Source organism: Choloepus didactylus, chromosome 13, assembly GCF_015220235.1.
Source record: "Choloepus didactylus isolate mChoDid1 chromosome 13, mChoDid1.pri, whole genome shotgun sequence".
Taxonomy (NCBI): Eukaryota; Metazoa; Chordata; class Mammalia; order Pilosa; family Megalonychidae; genus Choloepus; species Choloepus didactylus.
The window spans coordinates 87,287,367-87,304,390 of NC_051319.1; the positions used below are offsets into that span (position 1 = coordinate 87,287,367).

General features: G+C 43.0%; 1 protein-coding gene across 6 annotated transcripts in view; it reads left to right on the top strand.

Moving 5' to 3' along the window:
• ARHGAP26 (Rho GTPase activating protein 26) overlaps window positions 1–16,712 on the top strand; it is a 456,250-nt gene extending 439,538 nt beyond the window's left edge. For 5 of the 6 annotated variants that reach the window (XM_037801456.1, XM_037801453.1, XM_037801459.1 and 2 more), the window contains 2 exons: window positions 2,352–2,443; window positions 10,763–16,712. In XM_037801456.1, coding sequence (XP_037657384.1) covers window positions 2,352–2,443; window positions 10,763–10,851 — 181 coding nt within the window. In that variant the 3' untranslated portion in view covers window positions 10,852–16,712. The remainder of the gene's footprint in view (window positions 1–2,351; window positions 2,444–10,762) is intronic. The other variant, XR_005211383.1, reaches the window with a different exon arrangement.
• Window positions 16,713–17,024: the final 312 nt, after the last annotated feature.

The following is a 17,024-nucleotide window of genomic DNA, read 5'->3' on the forward strand; positions in this document are numbered from 1 at the left end:
CCTGAGACCGTTCCCTTTGCTTTCTGCCTGCCAAATACCCTGGCTAATTTACTTGGCTTGCCCCTGTTTTGTCCCATTACCTTTATTTAATGAGGTTAATAAGTAATCTCTGCAAAAACCCAGCCCTAGGAACCTTGACTCAGAGGTGTTTTTCCTCACCTTGTTATTTCTCCTTCCCCGGTCTCTTTGCTCTTTCCCCACCTGCTCTGCCCTGTCTTCAGTGGGCAGTACCCCTGCACTGGGACCTGGTCTCCAAAACCCTCACAACGTGGACTGGATTCTCCTTCCACTTTCCATGTCACACAGGCTCCACTTACCTGTCAGTCTTGTTGTCCAGCTATTGTAGCACTTTTCACAACAAAAAAAATCCTTTTTTATTTCTCTCTGGAAAGTTGCACATTAGATGTTTGGCCCCTGCTGGGGAACACACAGACTTGGTTTGGTTTAGTTAGATCACAGGATGTGTGTTGGGAACTTTACTCACCTTAACAATAATTGGGCAGGAAGAGCTGGTTTCCAGTTGGAACTGATGGATTTTAAAGACTCTTCACCCATCCATCATTCCCAGTGGCCCCAGTTCATTTTCTTCCAGTTGGCTTAGCTACTTGAAAACCAGGGAGAACAACAGTAAGCTGTGCCCATAGCACCAAATTCTGGGTGATTGTGTACTCTAACCATCCTGCTCAATAGATCTGTTAAGTCAGTTTTCATGGAGCCAAGACTGGATATTTTAGACACCTGGCCTGGCATAGGTTTCCATCCATCCATGGAGCCTTTTTTCCAAAGGAAAGCTGGACTTGGTGATGCCAAGTAATAACAGTCCCATAACACCCACACACCCTGCCCCATCTGATTCTATCTGGAGTTACCTGAGACCAGACCATTGTTCAACTAAAAATCTCCTTTTAGCCACTGGAAATCAGTGATCCATGAGAGACTTGCCATAACTGATTCCTTGAGGCTCTCCATCAGTCCAGTGAAGATGAATTCTATAATATATAAATATCCCTTGGAAAATTCTGTAACCCAGAGGACCTACTTGCTCTTTTTTCCTTCTGCCCTTGAGCCCCTAAGTATACTTGCTCAGATAGCTTGGGCGGGGGGCGGGGGGGGTTGCTTTTGGCAGATAAAGGGCCAGCTTTTGACAGTTAAATATCGTTTTATTTGTGACCCTTAAGAAGTGCCTAGATTGTTTGGAACTAATTGGATAACAAAGCAAAAATTGACAGAAAGTAACAGGATTTACCAGCTCTTACAAATTACCCTCCAGAATATGGGTCAGCAAACTGCGAACCACGAGCCAAATCCAGCCTGCTGCCAGTTTTTCATAAATAAAGTATTATTGGAACACAGCCACACTGATTCTTTGACATGATATCCATGGTTTTCATGCAGTGATGCAGCGTAGTTGTAACAGACCATATGGCCCACAAAGCCTAAAATATTTACAATCTGGCCTGTTACAGAAAAGGCTTGCCAACCCTTGCTCTATACCCTTGATTCTCGATACGGGTTGCACATTAGAATCACTTGGGGAGCTTTATAAAAATACTGATGCCTATATTTATATGGATGAACATAATCTGAAAATTGGGATAGAACCCAGATATTTGCATTTTTAAAATTTCCTCAGGTGATTCTCACTGGGCATGAGAAGGGCAAAAAAGGGCTTCATGTCCCCTCTCCCTTCTTCCTCTTCCCCACCATACACACACACACCGACACACACACACACACACACACACTCTCTCAACCTCTCTCACACACACCTTCTCTATTCCTTGCCATACCCTGGAGGGCAGGGAGTTCCAGCTGTGGAATCCTGCTCCACCAGCAAGGCCCAGCCCAATGAGAAATAAGTAACATCTGGGAGAGCTAATGTCAGCCCATGTCCTGGAGCCAAAACCTGGCTTTGCTAGATTGTCTCCTTTTTGACTCACTGAGTGTGGCCAACTTGCAACAGGATCTGCTGGGAGTGTTCTCTAGAGCAACTTGAAGTTCTTTCCTGCTTCTGTCCTCCCAAGGTACCTCTGCTCCAAAAGCAGAGCCCAATCCAACCTTCCACTGTACAGCCATGGTAGCTCCTAGGTAAAGTTTTAACATGGCACAAGGTGACCCCACAAGAAGTATGATTTCTTGCAGTTTACAGCTTTTCTCTGAATATTTCTTATTTTTCTCCTATGACCTTGCAACTTTTCCACCTCATGTTTTGCCATCTGGCTGCTTTGTCCAGCTCTTCCCACAGCCAAGGACTAGGTGGCTTGCAGGAAAGAGAAAGAAGAGAGTTTAAATATCTGGGATTTTCAGAGGTTTTTTTTTAAAATGCTAAATAAACTCCTCTTTTCACACAGCACACCATTCCGGAAGGCGAAAGCCTTGTATGCCTGCAAAGCTGAACATGACTCAGAACTCTCATTCACAGCAGGCACTGTCTTCGATAATGGTGAGTTTCTCATCCCCTCACAAAGATATGGGGGAAAGTAAATAACTGCTGTTTTCAGAGTTCCTACCTAGAGACTGCGTGAGACCAAAAAGGAGTATTATGTATCCTTTCGCAAATTTTAGAGAGCAGTACCTGGACTTGAGTTGAGTCCCTCACTCTAAAAGCGAGAGTCTCATCGAATTTCTGAAATAATTGAATGAGATTGGACTTGCAGAGTTCTCAGCCCCGGACCTGGCACAGTTAATTAACACAAATAACATTTGTGTTAAGAGTCTGAGGGCTGAGCAGAGGGTAGGTGACTAGGGAGTGGAGAAGGGGGGTGCTGGACACGTCAGAAGATCAGGGTGGAGATGGAGGTCACACATTCTATGCTGTTCTCCTGGAGGGGTCAGTGGCACCCACTCACAGCAGGCTGAGAAGAGGTCCAAGCTGCAGGATGTTTGGCGAGCCCTAGGGGCAGTGAGCCTCACTGTGTCCCTGCTGTTCTGCCCCGTAACTTTTAAGAGCACAGGGTAGATGACCCCACAGTCCAGCCACCCTGCAGACCACCAGCTGTCCTGCTCAGGTCTCCTGCTGTGAAGACATATCCGTGACGCCTGCCCTGCACAGCTGGGAACTAGTACTTGCTTGATACACCATTTTCTTTTTCCTTTTTGTTTGTTTTTCTCCCTAAAGACAAAGATGTCTTTTTTTAATTAAGTGAGAATTAATGTCATAATTTGTCATAGCTTATAATTTATCTAAGAAAAAAAATCACGATTCTGGAGAAAAAACCCAAGTTTCTGTTACAGCTCAATTTTTCCACAGGTAAAGTTATCCTTTGAGGTAATCTTCCTAGATTTCTGGGAGGGAGGATCTGCTTTGCTTTGCTATGTTTTGTTTTGCTCAAAGGAGGAAGCAAAAGCAGCTGTTTGGTTTTAGGAGCTGGACATTGTTTTCTGGCCACCTCCCCTGCCTTAGCAGGGTGGGGGCAAAGTTCCCCAGGAAGGGGAGAGTGCATTGCGCAAGCCCTCACTGCTGTGGCTTAAACCGGGCCTCCTATGCCTGGCTGACACCCAGAAACAGGGCAGCGCTGGAGAGCCCCAACTCTAGAGTCAAGGCCACGTAAGTGCACATCCTGGCTCGTCCACTTGCTCCTGTATGACCTTGAGCAGTGAATTAACCTCCCCATGCCTCTGTTCTCTCTGTCATATGACAATAATAACAATACCTACCTAATAGGGTATTGTAAAGAAAACTTGAGATAATGCATCTCATGTGTTTAGAATGGTACTCACATCTTAAGCATTCAGCGTGTTTCTTATTGTTATCGTGATCATCAGATATCCACTCTGATAGCACAAAGGACCCCTGATTGCAGGAGCAGAGTTGGTTTAAGTCAGCAAAAGTTATATGGGTCCACGTGCTTTTCTTGAATGTTACCTTCTTCCATTTTTTAAACAGCTTTTTAGAAATATAAGTCATATGCCACACAATTTGCCCATTTGAAGTGTTTAATTCAGTGGGTTTTAGTATATTCGGAATGGTACAGCTGTCACCATAATCAATTTTAGAAGATTTTTATCACCCCCAAAAGAAATCCCATATCCTTTAGCAGTCATCTTCCATTTCCTCCCAGCCCTCCTCCATTGAGTCCTAGGCAACCACTAATATACTTTATGTCTTTATAGAATTGCCTATTCTGGATATTTCATATAAATGGAATCATACAACATGTGGTCTTTGTGACTGGCTTTTTTTCCACTGAGCATGTTTTCAAGGTTTATCCATGTTGTAGATGTATCAATACTTCATTCCTTGTTATTGCCAAATAGTATCCCCTTGTGTGGCTCTACCACAGTTTGTTTATCCCTTTGTCAGTTGATGGACACTTGAATCATTCCACCTTTTGGCTAGCATGAATGTTAGTGCCATGAGCATTCAGTTCAAGTTTTTGTGTAGACAAATCTTTTCACTTCTCTTGAGTATATACCTAGGAATGGAATTAATTGCTGAGTCAGATGGTAACTGTAGGTCTAACCTTTTGAGGAACTGCCAGACTATTTTCCAAAGTGGCTGCACCATTTTACATTTCCACCTTCTTCCATTTTTAAGTCCCCTTTGAAGTAGCTTAAATGGTTAACCAAGAAAAGAAAAGAATGAATAAAAAAGAAAAGCTACCTAGATGATTCTTAGCTGCCAAGTCCTATCCTTCCCAGCAGGCTGTTTTGCCCAGCAGGTTCTAGGACTACCCCCACCTCACAACTTGGTAATCATCATAAATCTTATAATGATAAATGAGAACCAGAGAGGTCTGACTTAACAAGCCACTTTACCCAAGCCTGTGGTGTTCTGGGAGCCAGTGGCAGAGTTCACTGACACGAGTTTGTTTTTAACCAGTAATGCCAGTGACCTTCCAAATTCCCTGAGGAGCAAAAGGCCAAATGAAACCCCAGAGGAAACACCTCTCAGTGTTGGCCAAGCTACAGTTGAAGACGGATCTTACGAAATGTTAATCTGCTTTCTAGATTGGTTTGGCTGATAATATTTTATTACCTAGTATTTTTAGAAGAAAATGCTATATATACCCTATTTTCCGCCTCTCTTCACCTCTAACGGAGAAATCAGGCATTAGAAAAGGAAAACAATATTAACATGTTAGGCAGGGAGGTCTTCTACCCTGTTCTTCTGTCTCGTTAGTTTACTCAAGAAGATGGTAGGTAAGGGCTATTTAAGTTGGATGCTTTGTAACTATCAGATTGAATCAACAGACCAGTCAGAGGAGCATTTCCTAATGACAGGTTCAGTGTGTGTGTGTGCGTGCACACGCACATGCACGTTTTCTTTCAGGATCAAGAAGAATGAATAAGGAGGAGGAAGAGGGAGGAGCACATTGAGGGGCAAGTCCCTTGTTTCATAATAGTTAACTTCTCAGGCTGTGGAGTCCAGTGGCCCCGAGCTGTGAATCTGGAGTAGCTGCTCAGTCAGCTTTTGGACTTTGTGCAGTGGAGAATCGATGTACAATACTCGGAAATAACTCCAGTGTCAGCCCTTGCCAATCTACTAGGAAGCTGTCCACTTCACCAAGAGCACTTTAAACAGTAACTGGAAAGAGAAATAACTCCTGTTCCCAGGAACATTAGTCATCTTGAAGCAACGTGATTAGTGATACCTGGAAAATTCACATGGCAGTCACTAAAATTGGGTTCTTGGGATACTTGAATCGAGATTTGAGATGAGCTGGATCCATTCACCCCTGCAGTACAGGGTGCAGCATGAGGACAAGGAAGGGCTGCCCCCAGGTTTCCTCTGCTGAGAAAAAACAACCTTTCCTGGAGCCACCAAGCTGTCTGGGCAGTGGATTTACAGGAGAGTTCTGTGGGCCGGAGTCTTTGAGCCTCCCCAGCTCTGTCCACTGCCACACCCAAGTCCAGGCCCCCTTCCTCTCTCCCCTGGATGTTTCCACCAGCTGCCTAACTGGCCTTGCTTCCACTGTTGCCCCCAAAACCGATTTTCTGCACAGCAGCCAGAGTGGTATTTGAAAACTGTAAATCACATCATGTTATTGCCCTGTTTATAATACTCCCAGTGGCCTCCCATTGCTCCTAGAATTACTTGCAAGGCATCCACAATCCAACTCCTGCCTCTCTTGCTCTCACTTGATACATAGCAACCACACAGGTCTTCTTTATGTTCTTAAATAGGGGTCAGCAAACTGGCCAGTGGGCCAAATACACTCCACCCCTGGTGTTTGTAAGTAAAGTTTTATTCAAACACAGCCACCCATGCCTTTTCATTATGTTATTTATGGTGCTACAATAGCAGAGTTAAGTAGAGATGCACATTTACTACCTGGCCCTTTAAGAAAAATTTACAGATTGCTCTTCTAAAATCACACGGAGCTTTTCCCCATCTTAAGCCTTTGCGCTTACTTTACCCACTGGCCGTCTAGTCCCTTTGGACTGTTTAGGTTTTAGCTCAAATATCGCCTTCCTACCAATCCGTACCTTCCCTGTCTCTCTCTCTCCCTCCCTCCTTGTCCTCTCTCCCTCCCTCTCTCTCTCTCTCTCTCTCTCTCTCTCTCTCTCTCTCTCTCTCTCTCTCTCTCTCCAGCTACCTAACTACCGAAAATTGTTTACTTATTTATTGATAGATATTCAGAGGGCAGATTCTTCCTTGCTGTATTATATGTAAGGACCTAGCACGTGTGTCTGGCACATGATTGGTGCTCAATAAGCATTTGTGAAATGAATAAATTAATTTTAACTACACAGGTAGTTAACTGAATAAATGCATTTTAACTCCACAGGGTCTCCACTTCTTCAGTCAGTGCTTCTTCCTTTGGGGGCAGCCAGCCATTATAAATCTTAGTCAAGCGTTTTTCTCTTGTCCATAAGTAGTGAAGAGGGAAGGTAGCTTCCGTTGTGTATGCAGGAGTGTTTGGTTTATATATGGACAGAGCTTAGAGAAAGTGGTTGGCAGGAAGCACCCCCATGTCAGCAGCAGTTTATATTTATTATATGTTTGCTGGGCTGGAGAGCTGCCCAGGCAGCCTGCTGCAACACCTTGAGTGTTTATGTAGCACGTTGGACACTGGTACAATTCAGAATGTTGGACATTGGCACAATTCAGCCCAACAAGCGCTTACTGAGCATCTTCAATGTTCAGAGCATCGGGCTAGGCAAAAGCAGTAGTGGCTAAGAACACAGGCTCTGGGTCATATGTCCTGGGCTCAGACCCACCGACATCATCTACCAGCTGTGTAATTTTGGGCAAGAGGCTTAACCTCTCTGAGTCCCAGTTTCTTGTCAGTAAAATAGGTATAATGGCAATACCAACTCCATAAATCATTCTAGAGGTGAAAGGTTGTTGTTTTAGTCTCCTGGTTGCTAAAACAAATACTGTACACTGGGTTGGCTTAAATAATAGGAATGTATTGACTTACGGTTTTGAGGCTAGGAGAAGTCCAAAATCAAGGTGTTATCAAGGTGATACTTTCTCCTAGAACACTGGTGTTCTGGGGCTGGCTGCCAGTGATCTTTGGTCCTTGGCTTTTCTGTCACATGGCAATGCACATGGTGGCCTCTCCTGGCTTCTCTCTTTACTTCAAGCTTCTGGTTGCTCCCTCTGGCTTCTCTATAAGGCCTCCAGGAATAGCATTAAGACTCATCCTGATTCAGTGGGGCCAAACCTTAACTGAATTAACCTCATCCTGTGGGTTCACACTCACAAGAATGGATTAAGTTTAAGAATATGTCTTTTTGGGATACATCTGTCCAAGTCACCACAGAGATAATGCAGGTGAAGCACTTAGCAAAGGGCTGGCCACTTAGTATATGCTCAGTAGATGTGTTATTGTTATTATCCTCAAGGATCACATGCTCTGGTTGATCAGAAGCATAATGTGTTGGAAAGGGGCTTGGGCTCTGGAGTCAAAGAAGCTGGCTTTCAAATTCTGGTTCTACCATTATGACTGAACAAATTACTTTACCTCTCTGAGGCTTAATTTTCTCAACTGTAAAATAGGAATAATAATAATAAGCTAGAATCGTGAGCATCAGATGAGTCAATATATCTAAAACTCTGAGCGCATGTCAGCTTCCGAGTCTGCGTTCTCCAAGTGCTAGTTTCCATCATTGTAATTCACAAGGCAGGGGGGAATCGTTGAAGATTGATGAGCCAGGGAGTGCTATAATACAAACTAAAATGCACTAAAAAACTAGCTAAGGAAGAATAGCTTAACACTTTTGAACAGCACTAATGGTACATGTGAATAATATATGGAATGTACTATGAGCTTTCTAGGAGCCTAGAAAAGGGAGGGGTAGACAGATGGGATTCATGGTGATATATGTGAAGGACGTGGGGCTTTAACTAAACCTCAAAGAGTGGAGGAAAGAAAAAGAAGACCCTTAGCAGAAAGAGTGGGGAGCATCTGGTGTTGCACAAAGACATCAGTTAATGAGAATATTCATTTTAATTCTTATTACCACCTTCACTGCAGAGGCATTTTGGCACAGAAGAGTCATAGCTCTTAACTTTCTGTGAATACAGATTTCCAGGCCCCGTTCCCAGAGATTCTACTTTAATTGATTTTCCATAGGACCCACGAACCTGCAGCTTTAATAAGCATCCAGGTAATTCTGGTGCACATGATATGGTACCACACATTAATAAACCCTGACTTGAAAACTCCAATGAATCAGCAGTCTGGCTTGACGACCTTGTTGTCCCCAGTCATCCCCTGTGACTTACTTCTTGGCCTCCAGCTTAGAGGGCCTCCCTTGTCTCCGATTCTTCCCTTAGTCTGCAAATGCCATTTCTAGTATTTGTAGATGTTACCACTTCAGTGCCTGAGCTTTGGTTGAACAGCTAGCCAGGGAGGGAGAGTTGTCTGAGAGAGATGGACCCAATACATCAGGTGGAGAAACAACTCAACGTAGAGCTTTGCTATAAGGGGAGAGGGGTCTGGTTTTGGTGTTGCTGGCTTGCTTGCTTGGTTCTTTCGGGGTCTTATATTTGGGGGATAGGCTTGGTTTGTTTGGTTTGAGATCTGAGTATTTGAGGTTTCCTAAAGCTGAGGTGGGTGTTAAGACCAGGACCTTATCCAGGTTTTAGCAGATGGGAGATAACAGGTCTTGCTGACCCACTCAAGAGACATGGGGTCCACCAATGACTGACTCAAACTGAGTTCTGAGTGCTTCATCCATAGTAGTTCCTTTAACCCTCACAGGAATGCCCTGAAGGGGAGAAAGTTTAGAGAGTTTTATTATTGCCACTTTACAGGTGCGAAAACTGAAGTGATCTTGGCAGTTTTGGCCAGGATGGATGGACAGAAAACAGGGGTATTTTGGTGCTAGAATTTTAGGGGTGGGGGGCACTGGAGAACTTTGGTAATTGGAGAAGTCAGGTCGCTTTTAAGTTATATTTCCTTCCAGGGCACTTCTCCCCCAAATTCTTCCTTGTGTAGGTTGTCATGTATGCAAATATAATTGCTACTTTTGGTCATTCCTCAAGCCTAGTGATGTAAATATTATGCAAGCATTTTGGAGGCAGACTAATGTATGTCTCACCTTGCCTTTTCCTCAAGAAGCATTCAAGGTCTAGACACGTTCGGCATTGATCTTCTATAATCCCCAATAACTGTCCTTTTGCCACCTCCTGCCAGTTTGCTTGCTTTGGTTTCTGTTCTTGCTTCTTTCCCTACAAACTGAAACTAGAGCAGTATAGTCCTGCTGGGGGCGGAAATGCTTTTTCTAAAACAAGCTCAGGAAGTCACTTAATTAGCCCAGAAAAGGAATAGGGGAAAATTCATTCTTTCCAAACAATCTCAGAAAATTGGAGTTTTCCTAATACGTTATGAATAAATGGCCTGGCTCTACCCCAGAGTGATTTGTATGTCCCCAGTTCACAAGCATGAACACCCCCCTGCCAAGTCCCACGGTTCCTCCTCTCTTCCCTAATGTTACTGACTACTTGCCGATTCAGCTGGATTTTATATAATCTTTATAATATCACAGGACTGTGATGTCACAGAGATGGGCATATATTCTTTGAAAAATCAAAGGGGCAGAAATTGTCAAATTTGCAATGGAGGGAAGAGGAGGACAGTTTTCACACTTGTATATGGGAGAAAAAAGTTCTAGAGAACAGGAAAAAAACTAAGAAATGGTGTGGGTTGAACAGAGAGGGCTATTCAAAAGTTGTAAAATGCAAAATCAGAAAGCAAAAAAAGCAGAGGGAATTTGTAAGGAAATAAGCAGCAAAGGGTAAAGATTTTAAGGAAAGTAAAATGCACGGTTAGAATCGGGAGATCTTTAAACACGTGTTCCTAGCTTTCCTCCAGAGTACTTGACTTGTTTTATAGTCAGTACTCAGTATTTCCTGGGTGGGTGGATGGGTACATGGAAGGAAGGGAAGGAAGGAAGGAAGGAAGGGAGGGAGGGAGGGAGGGAGGAAGGAAGGAAGGGAACATACATACATGGATGGATGGAGTGCCACAACTGTTGAATATTTAAACCTAAAAAGTAAATATCTGTAAGTTCTTCATAGTTTAAACTACGGACTTCAGAAAGTCCATGAAATCCCTAAAGTATGTAAAACTTTGAGTGTTTGTGTCTGTTTCCCTTTTTTGTTCTGGAGAAAGTTCAGAATAGCCTTCAAAAGGTTAAGAACCTCTGGTTTAAACAAGTCCTCAAATTATGTAACTGAATGAGTGATTGCCCTTGCTCTCCAAACTTCCTTCACACATACACATATGCCCACACACAACACACATACACCTCCTGCCATATCTGTAATATCATCTCTTCTCTTGCTCTCTCCCCCCTTGCCATACAGTTCATCCGTCTCAGGAGCCTGGCTGGTTGGAGGGGACTCTGAACGGAAAGACTGGCCTCATCCCTGAGAACTACGTGGAGTTCCTCTAACTGCGGGCCCCAGCAGAACTGCTGAGCTTTACATGGTATCCATGACAACTGCTGATTCCAGTGTTGTAGACCATTTCTCTTTGCCACTGAGAAATGCAGGGGACAGACTCTGTTGATACGTGTCAACATGAATGTTTCTGCAAACTCTGGTGTAACAATCCCCATGATCATCTCAGCTGATGCGCAGCGATACTGCGAGAAACAGAAGTAAATTGGCAGAGGAAGCCATTTGATTTTGATAACCGAGAGAAAGGCTTGCAAAGCTGTTTTCTCATGAGCACCCTAAATAGGGAGCACTCATTTTGTTTCAACAGTTATCTTAACCCCAACCTTCTGAAAGAGGAAGTAAGGTAGTAGTAGTCCCTGAGAACACACAGCATGGCCAAGTCTGACAGGTGGGCAAAGAAGTTGACTGGGTTTCAGGCTGGATCCATTGTTTTTGTTTACAGTAGACACTCTCTCTACTCCACCTCTAAATACTTGAGGCCCACATTGCTCAGGCAGCTGGGTCTGTTTGTTTGCATGCAGGAGGTAGAAGGGTCACGGCACTGTTTACATAAGATCCAATCTCTCACCATCTCTGAAGCAGCCGTTGGCCCATCAGCAGCAGAATTCAGCCCAGTCCTCTCATGCAAGGGAACACGCACACCCCACAGTCCCCCCCCCTCCCCTGCCCCAAGCAAAGAACTTCTCTGCCACTGAGGGTTGCCATCACTAGTAACCATGGCAACCCAACCTACTCGAAAACCAAACCAAAAAATAACGCTCTCTTTACATGACGTGTTTTGTTTTGTTTTTTTTCTCCCCCTTTTTGGTAGTTTTTTGAGTGGATTTCCAACAACTTGTAGCAGAAAAGCAAGAAATTTAGAGTGGTCTACTTGGGGCAGACAGAATAGCAGCTGGTAACTGTCCCCTTTCTGATGAATTTCAGAAGCGTCAGGATAGATTTGAAGCAAACTCTAGTAACCTCTTGAGATTAAATTACATACAGGCTTAATATCTGTGTCCCTCCCTGCAACTGGTGTTTGCTTCTAGCAGGACAAGATGCTGCCTCCCAATAGATCCCTGTGTCTCACTGGTTCCTTCTTGTCCTCCCCTTCCTGCCCCTGCCTTGGCCTGCCTCTAGCCCATCCCTTATGCTCTCCCTTGCAGTGCTCTGGGGTGCTGTGCCCTGTTGGTCTTCAGGGATGAGTCTCTGGCTAATCTTGTGGCTCATAGTTGAAGGTGACATATGTGTTCACTGCCACTCAGAAAAGGGAAATTGTTTCTCAAGCTATAGAGGCACAAGACTAATATCATAGGCCATTGTGATTCAAGAGGACACCAGAAGGTTGGTCAAGAAGAGGCTGGGTCTTGTGGGCATTTGTCGAAGACTGCCTTGTGTGGGAAAGTAAGGCTTGGACATTTCAAATTCACTTAACCTCCAAAGAACAGAGTCACCAGTCTCTTCTTTGAATCTCTTGAATCTCCTTGCAAGAGTGACTCTGAGCAGACTACAAACTGGTGGACTCACAAGCTCTCCAGTATCCCCTCGGGATGACAGCATTGCTCCAGAGAGTGTTTCCTGTTTCTGGAATTCTTATTTTGGGAACTTAAATAAGAAAAGAAAAACTTGAATTGTGTTAAATTACTGTATCTTTTACTTTTTTTTTTCTTTTGGACAGATAAACTTGTAAATAGAGTGATTTGAAATACTATATGGCAAAGTTTTATATTTGATATTCTTTAAGCTAGTTGCTCCACACATTTAAGCTTTGATTGCTAACAGTTGTGTCTAGAGAGGGAGAGAAGAGGCAAATTTGAATTCAGTCAAGGCTCTCTACCCTCTGGCCTTGAGGAAGAAGGTATTTATACGTGCTCTCCGTTGGCTCTTGTTCATGGGCATGACAAATTGATGTTGTTCAGTCTTTTTTATCCAGATGTTTTTCTGACCATTTCTGGGGCTTTGGATTTGGAATGAGATGGAAACAGAACCTTCAGGCAGTGAATTTTTCAAAGAACTCCCACTTAACTAGTAAAGCAAAGCTCAGGATTTAAATAGGGAGGGCCAGGGGCTAGATATTTTTAGTTTTTCTTCTCAGGTATATTTCTTGGTATCTCCCGGGTATCAGGACAGAAGGAAATGGGACATTTGCTGTGCTCCTTACATCTTTTCTCCACATCTTCTAAGGCTTTATAAATGAGGCCAAGCTAGTTTGCAAATTTAGTATGTGTCTAAATTCTGAGAAAAACTGGCTTCTTAGGATCTTTGGTTCTTGAGGAGCTGCTGCTTCCCCTTGCCCTAAACATTTTTATGCCCTTCCCTTTCATCTCCAGGTTCCTTGTAACCCCAAAATGAAAGAAAGACTCCAAAGAAGGATGAAGATTGTGATGTTATAGCTTTATAGATGACTTGAAAGTTAGTAGGAGTTAACTGCTTTGATTCACTCAAGGATGATAGAAACTCACCCAGGAGCAAGCTAGACACTAGCATTGAATCAAGGGACAAGAATTAAGAAGGGATAAGAACAAGATGAGACTCGAGAAAACTGCTTTTGAAAACCCAAGAAAAAGAGAATATACTAACAGGCAAAATCTGTTTCCCATGGACTTTGAACAGCTTGGGAAATGGGACCTGACAGGGCAAGTCCACTCATATTCCATTGACTTTCCAAATAGGAAGAGCCCAGGATAATGCTTTTGGCACACTTGGCATTTTAAAATTGTCACTTGCCCCATCAGAACATTAACTGGAGCAAATGTGGAGGATCAGAGAGCCAACCCTGGCTTTGGGAGTTTCCTCGCTGAAGCCTACTAGCTACAGTATCTACAAGTGTCTACGCCTGGCCCAGCTGGCACTGTTGTTCCTCCTTCCTCAGTTGGTCCTGGTTTGAAACCAGGGGGAAACAGAACTGCTGCCAATGGGATTTTTTGGGTAAACCCCTTCCCAGCTTCCCTGAGGCCATGCTGGGCCCATGACAGATGGCTACTCTGATTCCCTTTCCACAGCCAGGTTTCCCTCCTCCCCGTTAGCTACAGAACTGGAGAAACTGTTGAGAATATGAGCCAACAAGTCAGAGGAATTTAAAGACTGAAAATAGATTTTTAATCTCTCTGCCACTCATACTCCAATCCCTAACTCTCTCTGCTTGAATAAGGAACTTTAAGACAGATTGGAGAAATGAACTGGATATCAGAGTAGAAGACCATTGACCAGGATCCTTGATCTTCACCAGGAGCCTCAGTTTCCTTTGTAAGTCCCTGGGATTAGTTAAGCATAGCCTGAATCTTAGGGGGGTATTAAGATCAGTCTCTCACTTCTCCCTCAGGTACTCCCAGAATTCTGTAGCTAAAGAATGCCATGCCATGAGAAGATAACTAGTTTCAAATCCCTGCCCCCAGGCAAGTAAATTCCTGACTTGTTCTAAGATAAATGATATTCTCTCCTGTTTTTAAATATTTATATATGGGAATGAACCCTGAATAACACAGCCTTCCTTGGTATCCTAGAATTGGAGCCAGTTTTTAGCTTTGTATTTTAGTATTTCCGCAGCCATATGTGTTTTCTTATGTCAGACCGAACTGTCTTCCGACACAATTTCAGTTTACCTCCCTTTGCTGAGTGCTTTTGGACAGAGATAAAGAGAAAGAGAGAAAATGAGCAAACGAGTTTTGGTAAACTGGCACTAGCAGGAGTGTGCCATGCCATGGCAAGGTCGTTTCAGGCATTTGCCTGGGACTCCAAAGGGGTGTAGCTCAAAGGAAAGGCCTTCTACCAGCTGAGTTTGTGGCCCCTGAAAACACATTCCTGGTTACTCTAAAAGCTCTCTTGGCCACAGAGGCTCTGGAAAGCATCCACAATTGAGGGGCAGGAAGACAGAAAGTAGCTAATGATAACCTGGCCTCCCATTCGTGACTACCTATTGACACTTGTCATCCTCTCGCTTCTGCTTCCAAAAGCAAGATTGGATCGCTCCATTTTATGGACACAGGACTCCCAGGTGCAACAGTTGTCAACACAGCACCCACAATTTGCCCTGGCATTGAATGTGTTATAAATAACCATGTTACCCAAGTAGGTTGCTAGCATCAAAACAACCAAACAGCCTCTTAGCTACCTGACTTTAAAAGGAATGTCCTAGATGCTCCGTACAGGGAGAGTTATCTGTCATCTCTGGCTGACTTGACAGTAATCAATTACCTGGACAACCCTGCCCCATGTCCCTTTATAGTCAGTCAGGTGTTCCCTCACACACCCTGTGCTGATGTTTTAACAATTTGTCTCGTCGTACTCAAATGTGCTTGGCAGCCACACTGTTCTGCTGGGTGCTGAACCACTTCCCTGTAACTGTAACCTCAAAATGACAACAGCAGCAGCACAGTGAACCTTGCACAGTCCTACAGCATGACTGAGACAAGACTCCAACTAGTGATAATTAGCTTTTTTCCTTTTGCTGCCTTCAGTATTTTATCTAAAGAGTTTCCCAAAGCAGATGGAGAGGCCATGATGGAGAGGCCATGTAGAGAATCCAGACGTCATTCAGAGCCAGTCCTTGCTGAAAGGTGGTCCTCTAACGGAAGCACCTGTATTCTTAGGAGAAAAACTATCAGACAGAAAATAATGCTAGGACAAGAGAGAAAGAGAAAAATGAACCATACTGAAGAACTTTGGGTTTTGTTTCTTTGTATGATTTTTTGCATTTTTTTAGAAGGCTAGATCTAGTTCTTAGTGGAGGGGGGAAAAGAACTATCACAGAAAAATTTCACCACTAATATTTTTAAAAAATGAAAACAGCTTTCAAGGTATAATGCTAAAGAGAACAAAGGTTTGCTTGGTATAGTCCTAGACCCATGTGAAGGTAGCGATTACCAGTCTGTCAAAACTTTCTTTAGTATCAGAACCAGAGTACTGATCATCAGAATATCAGAATTACTGGGAACAGGCCTGGAGAGGCTAAGACACTTCGCTCAACATTTCAACAAAGTTGTCCAGACAGATACCTGACAGCAGCTTCCTTGAGTATCCAGATGCCAGGGTCAACTTTGTACCTGTGAATAGAGGTGCATCTGATGATGCTAACGTATATATGTATTAGTATGTGTTGTGTGTGTGGGGGGGGGGGGTGTAAAATGCATATTACATACGTAAGGATCCAAACTCTCATACAGAGACCCACATAAGCTGGTGGTTGCTGAGCCTTTACAGCCTCTCTGATTTGGAGGTTGAGAATTAGAGAAACAAGGGAGGCTGTTGATTGACTCTCAAATGATCAAAGATGTAAATTAAGTGCCATTTAAAACTTTGTTCATATTTATCAAATGATTACTATCTGCAGCTGTGTTCTTTATTAACTTATTATAAGCCATGTTAAAAGAAAGCTCAATCTCATAAATGCTTAGTAGCTAATGCTAGGCTAGTGTTCAAAAGCACTCTAAAAGATTTTTTGGAGATGAAAATATTTGCATGTATAATTCATAATTTTAGGCTACATTTGAGTATATTGTAAAGTGCTGTGTGATATATCAATAAAGTATTTATAAAATGGCACCTTAATGTCTTTTAAAAATCATAAATACTGCACTGTTTTAAACTTCAGTATTAAATATTGACTGGTTTGTAAAACCCAATTCCATAATTTAAAAAGTAATCTGTGACTAGAATAGAACTTTTTCCCTATTAGTGAAACAGTTTTACCATGTTCAGGCTTCTTTTTTTTTTAAAATGTGCTTTTGCATCACTGACTATATCTGTAAAAAAATACAGTTCTGTTGAGTGGCCTCTGAAACTTGGCTTTCTTATGTTTGGTTGGTTTATGTGACAATCCCTATGAAATGAGTGGAAGTATGATTTTTGAATTAAATGACTTTTCCATTTGGTGGTACATTTGCTTCTTGAGTTTCTGATAAAGTTTTGACTTGATGCATATTGTAGTATTTCTTCAAACAAGTATATATAGGCCATTATCAAAGGTCACCAATCTGAGCTCCTGTAGTTTTCAATGACACCACAGTGCTGATTTCTGATGAGCTCAGAGGAGCTTCGGTCTCTGCTTAGGAAGAGGTCGGTACTAATGGAGTTGGAGGTCACCACACATATGAAACAGAGAAGCAGAGGAGTCACATTTTGCTTAATGTTTCTGACTTTATCTTCTAGAATAATTATTGTTTTATATTCCCTAAATTTGACTTTTTAA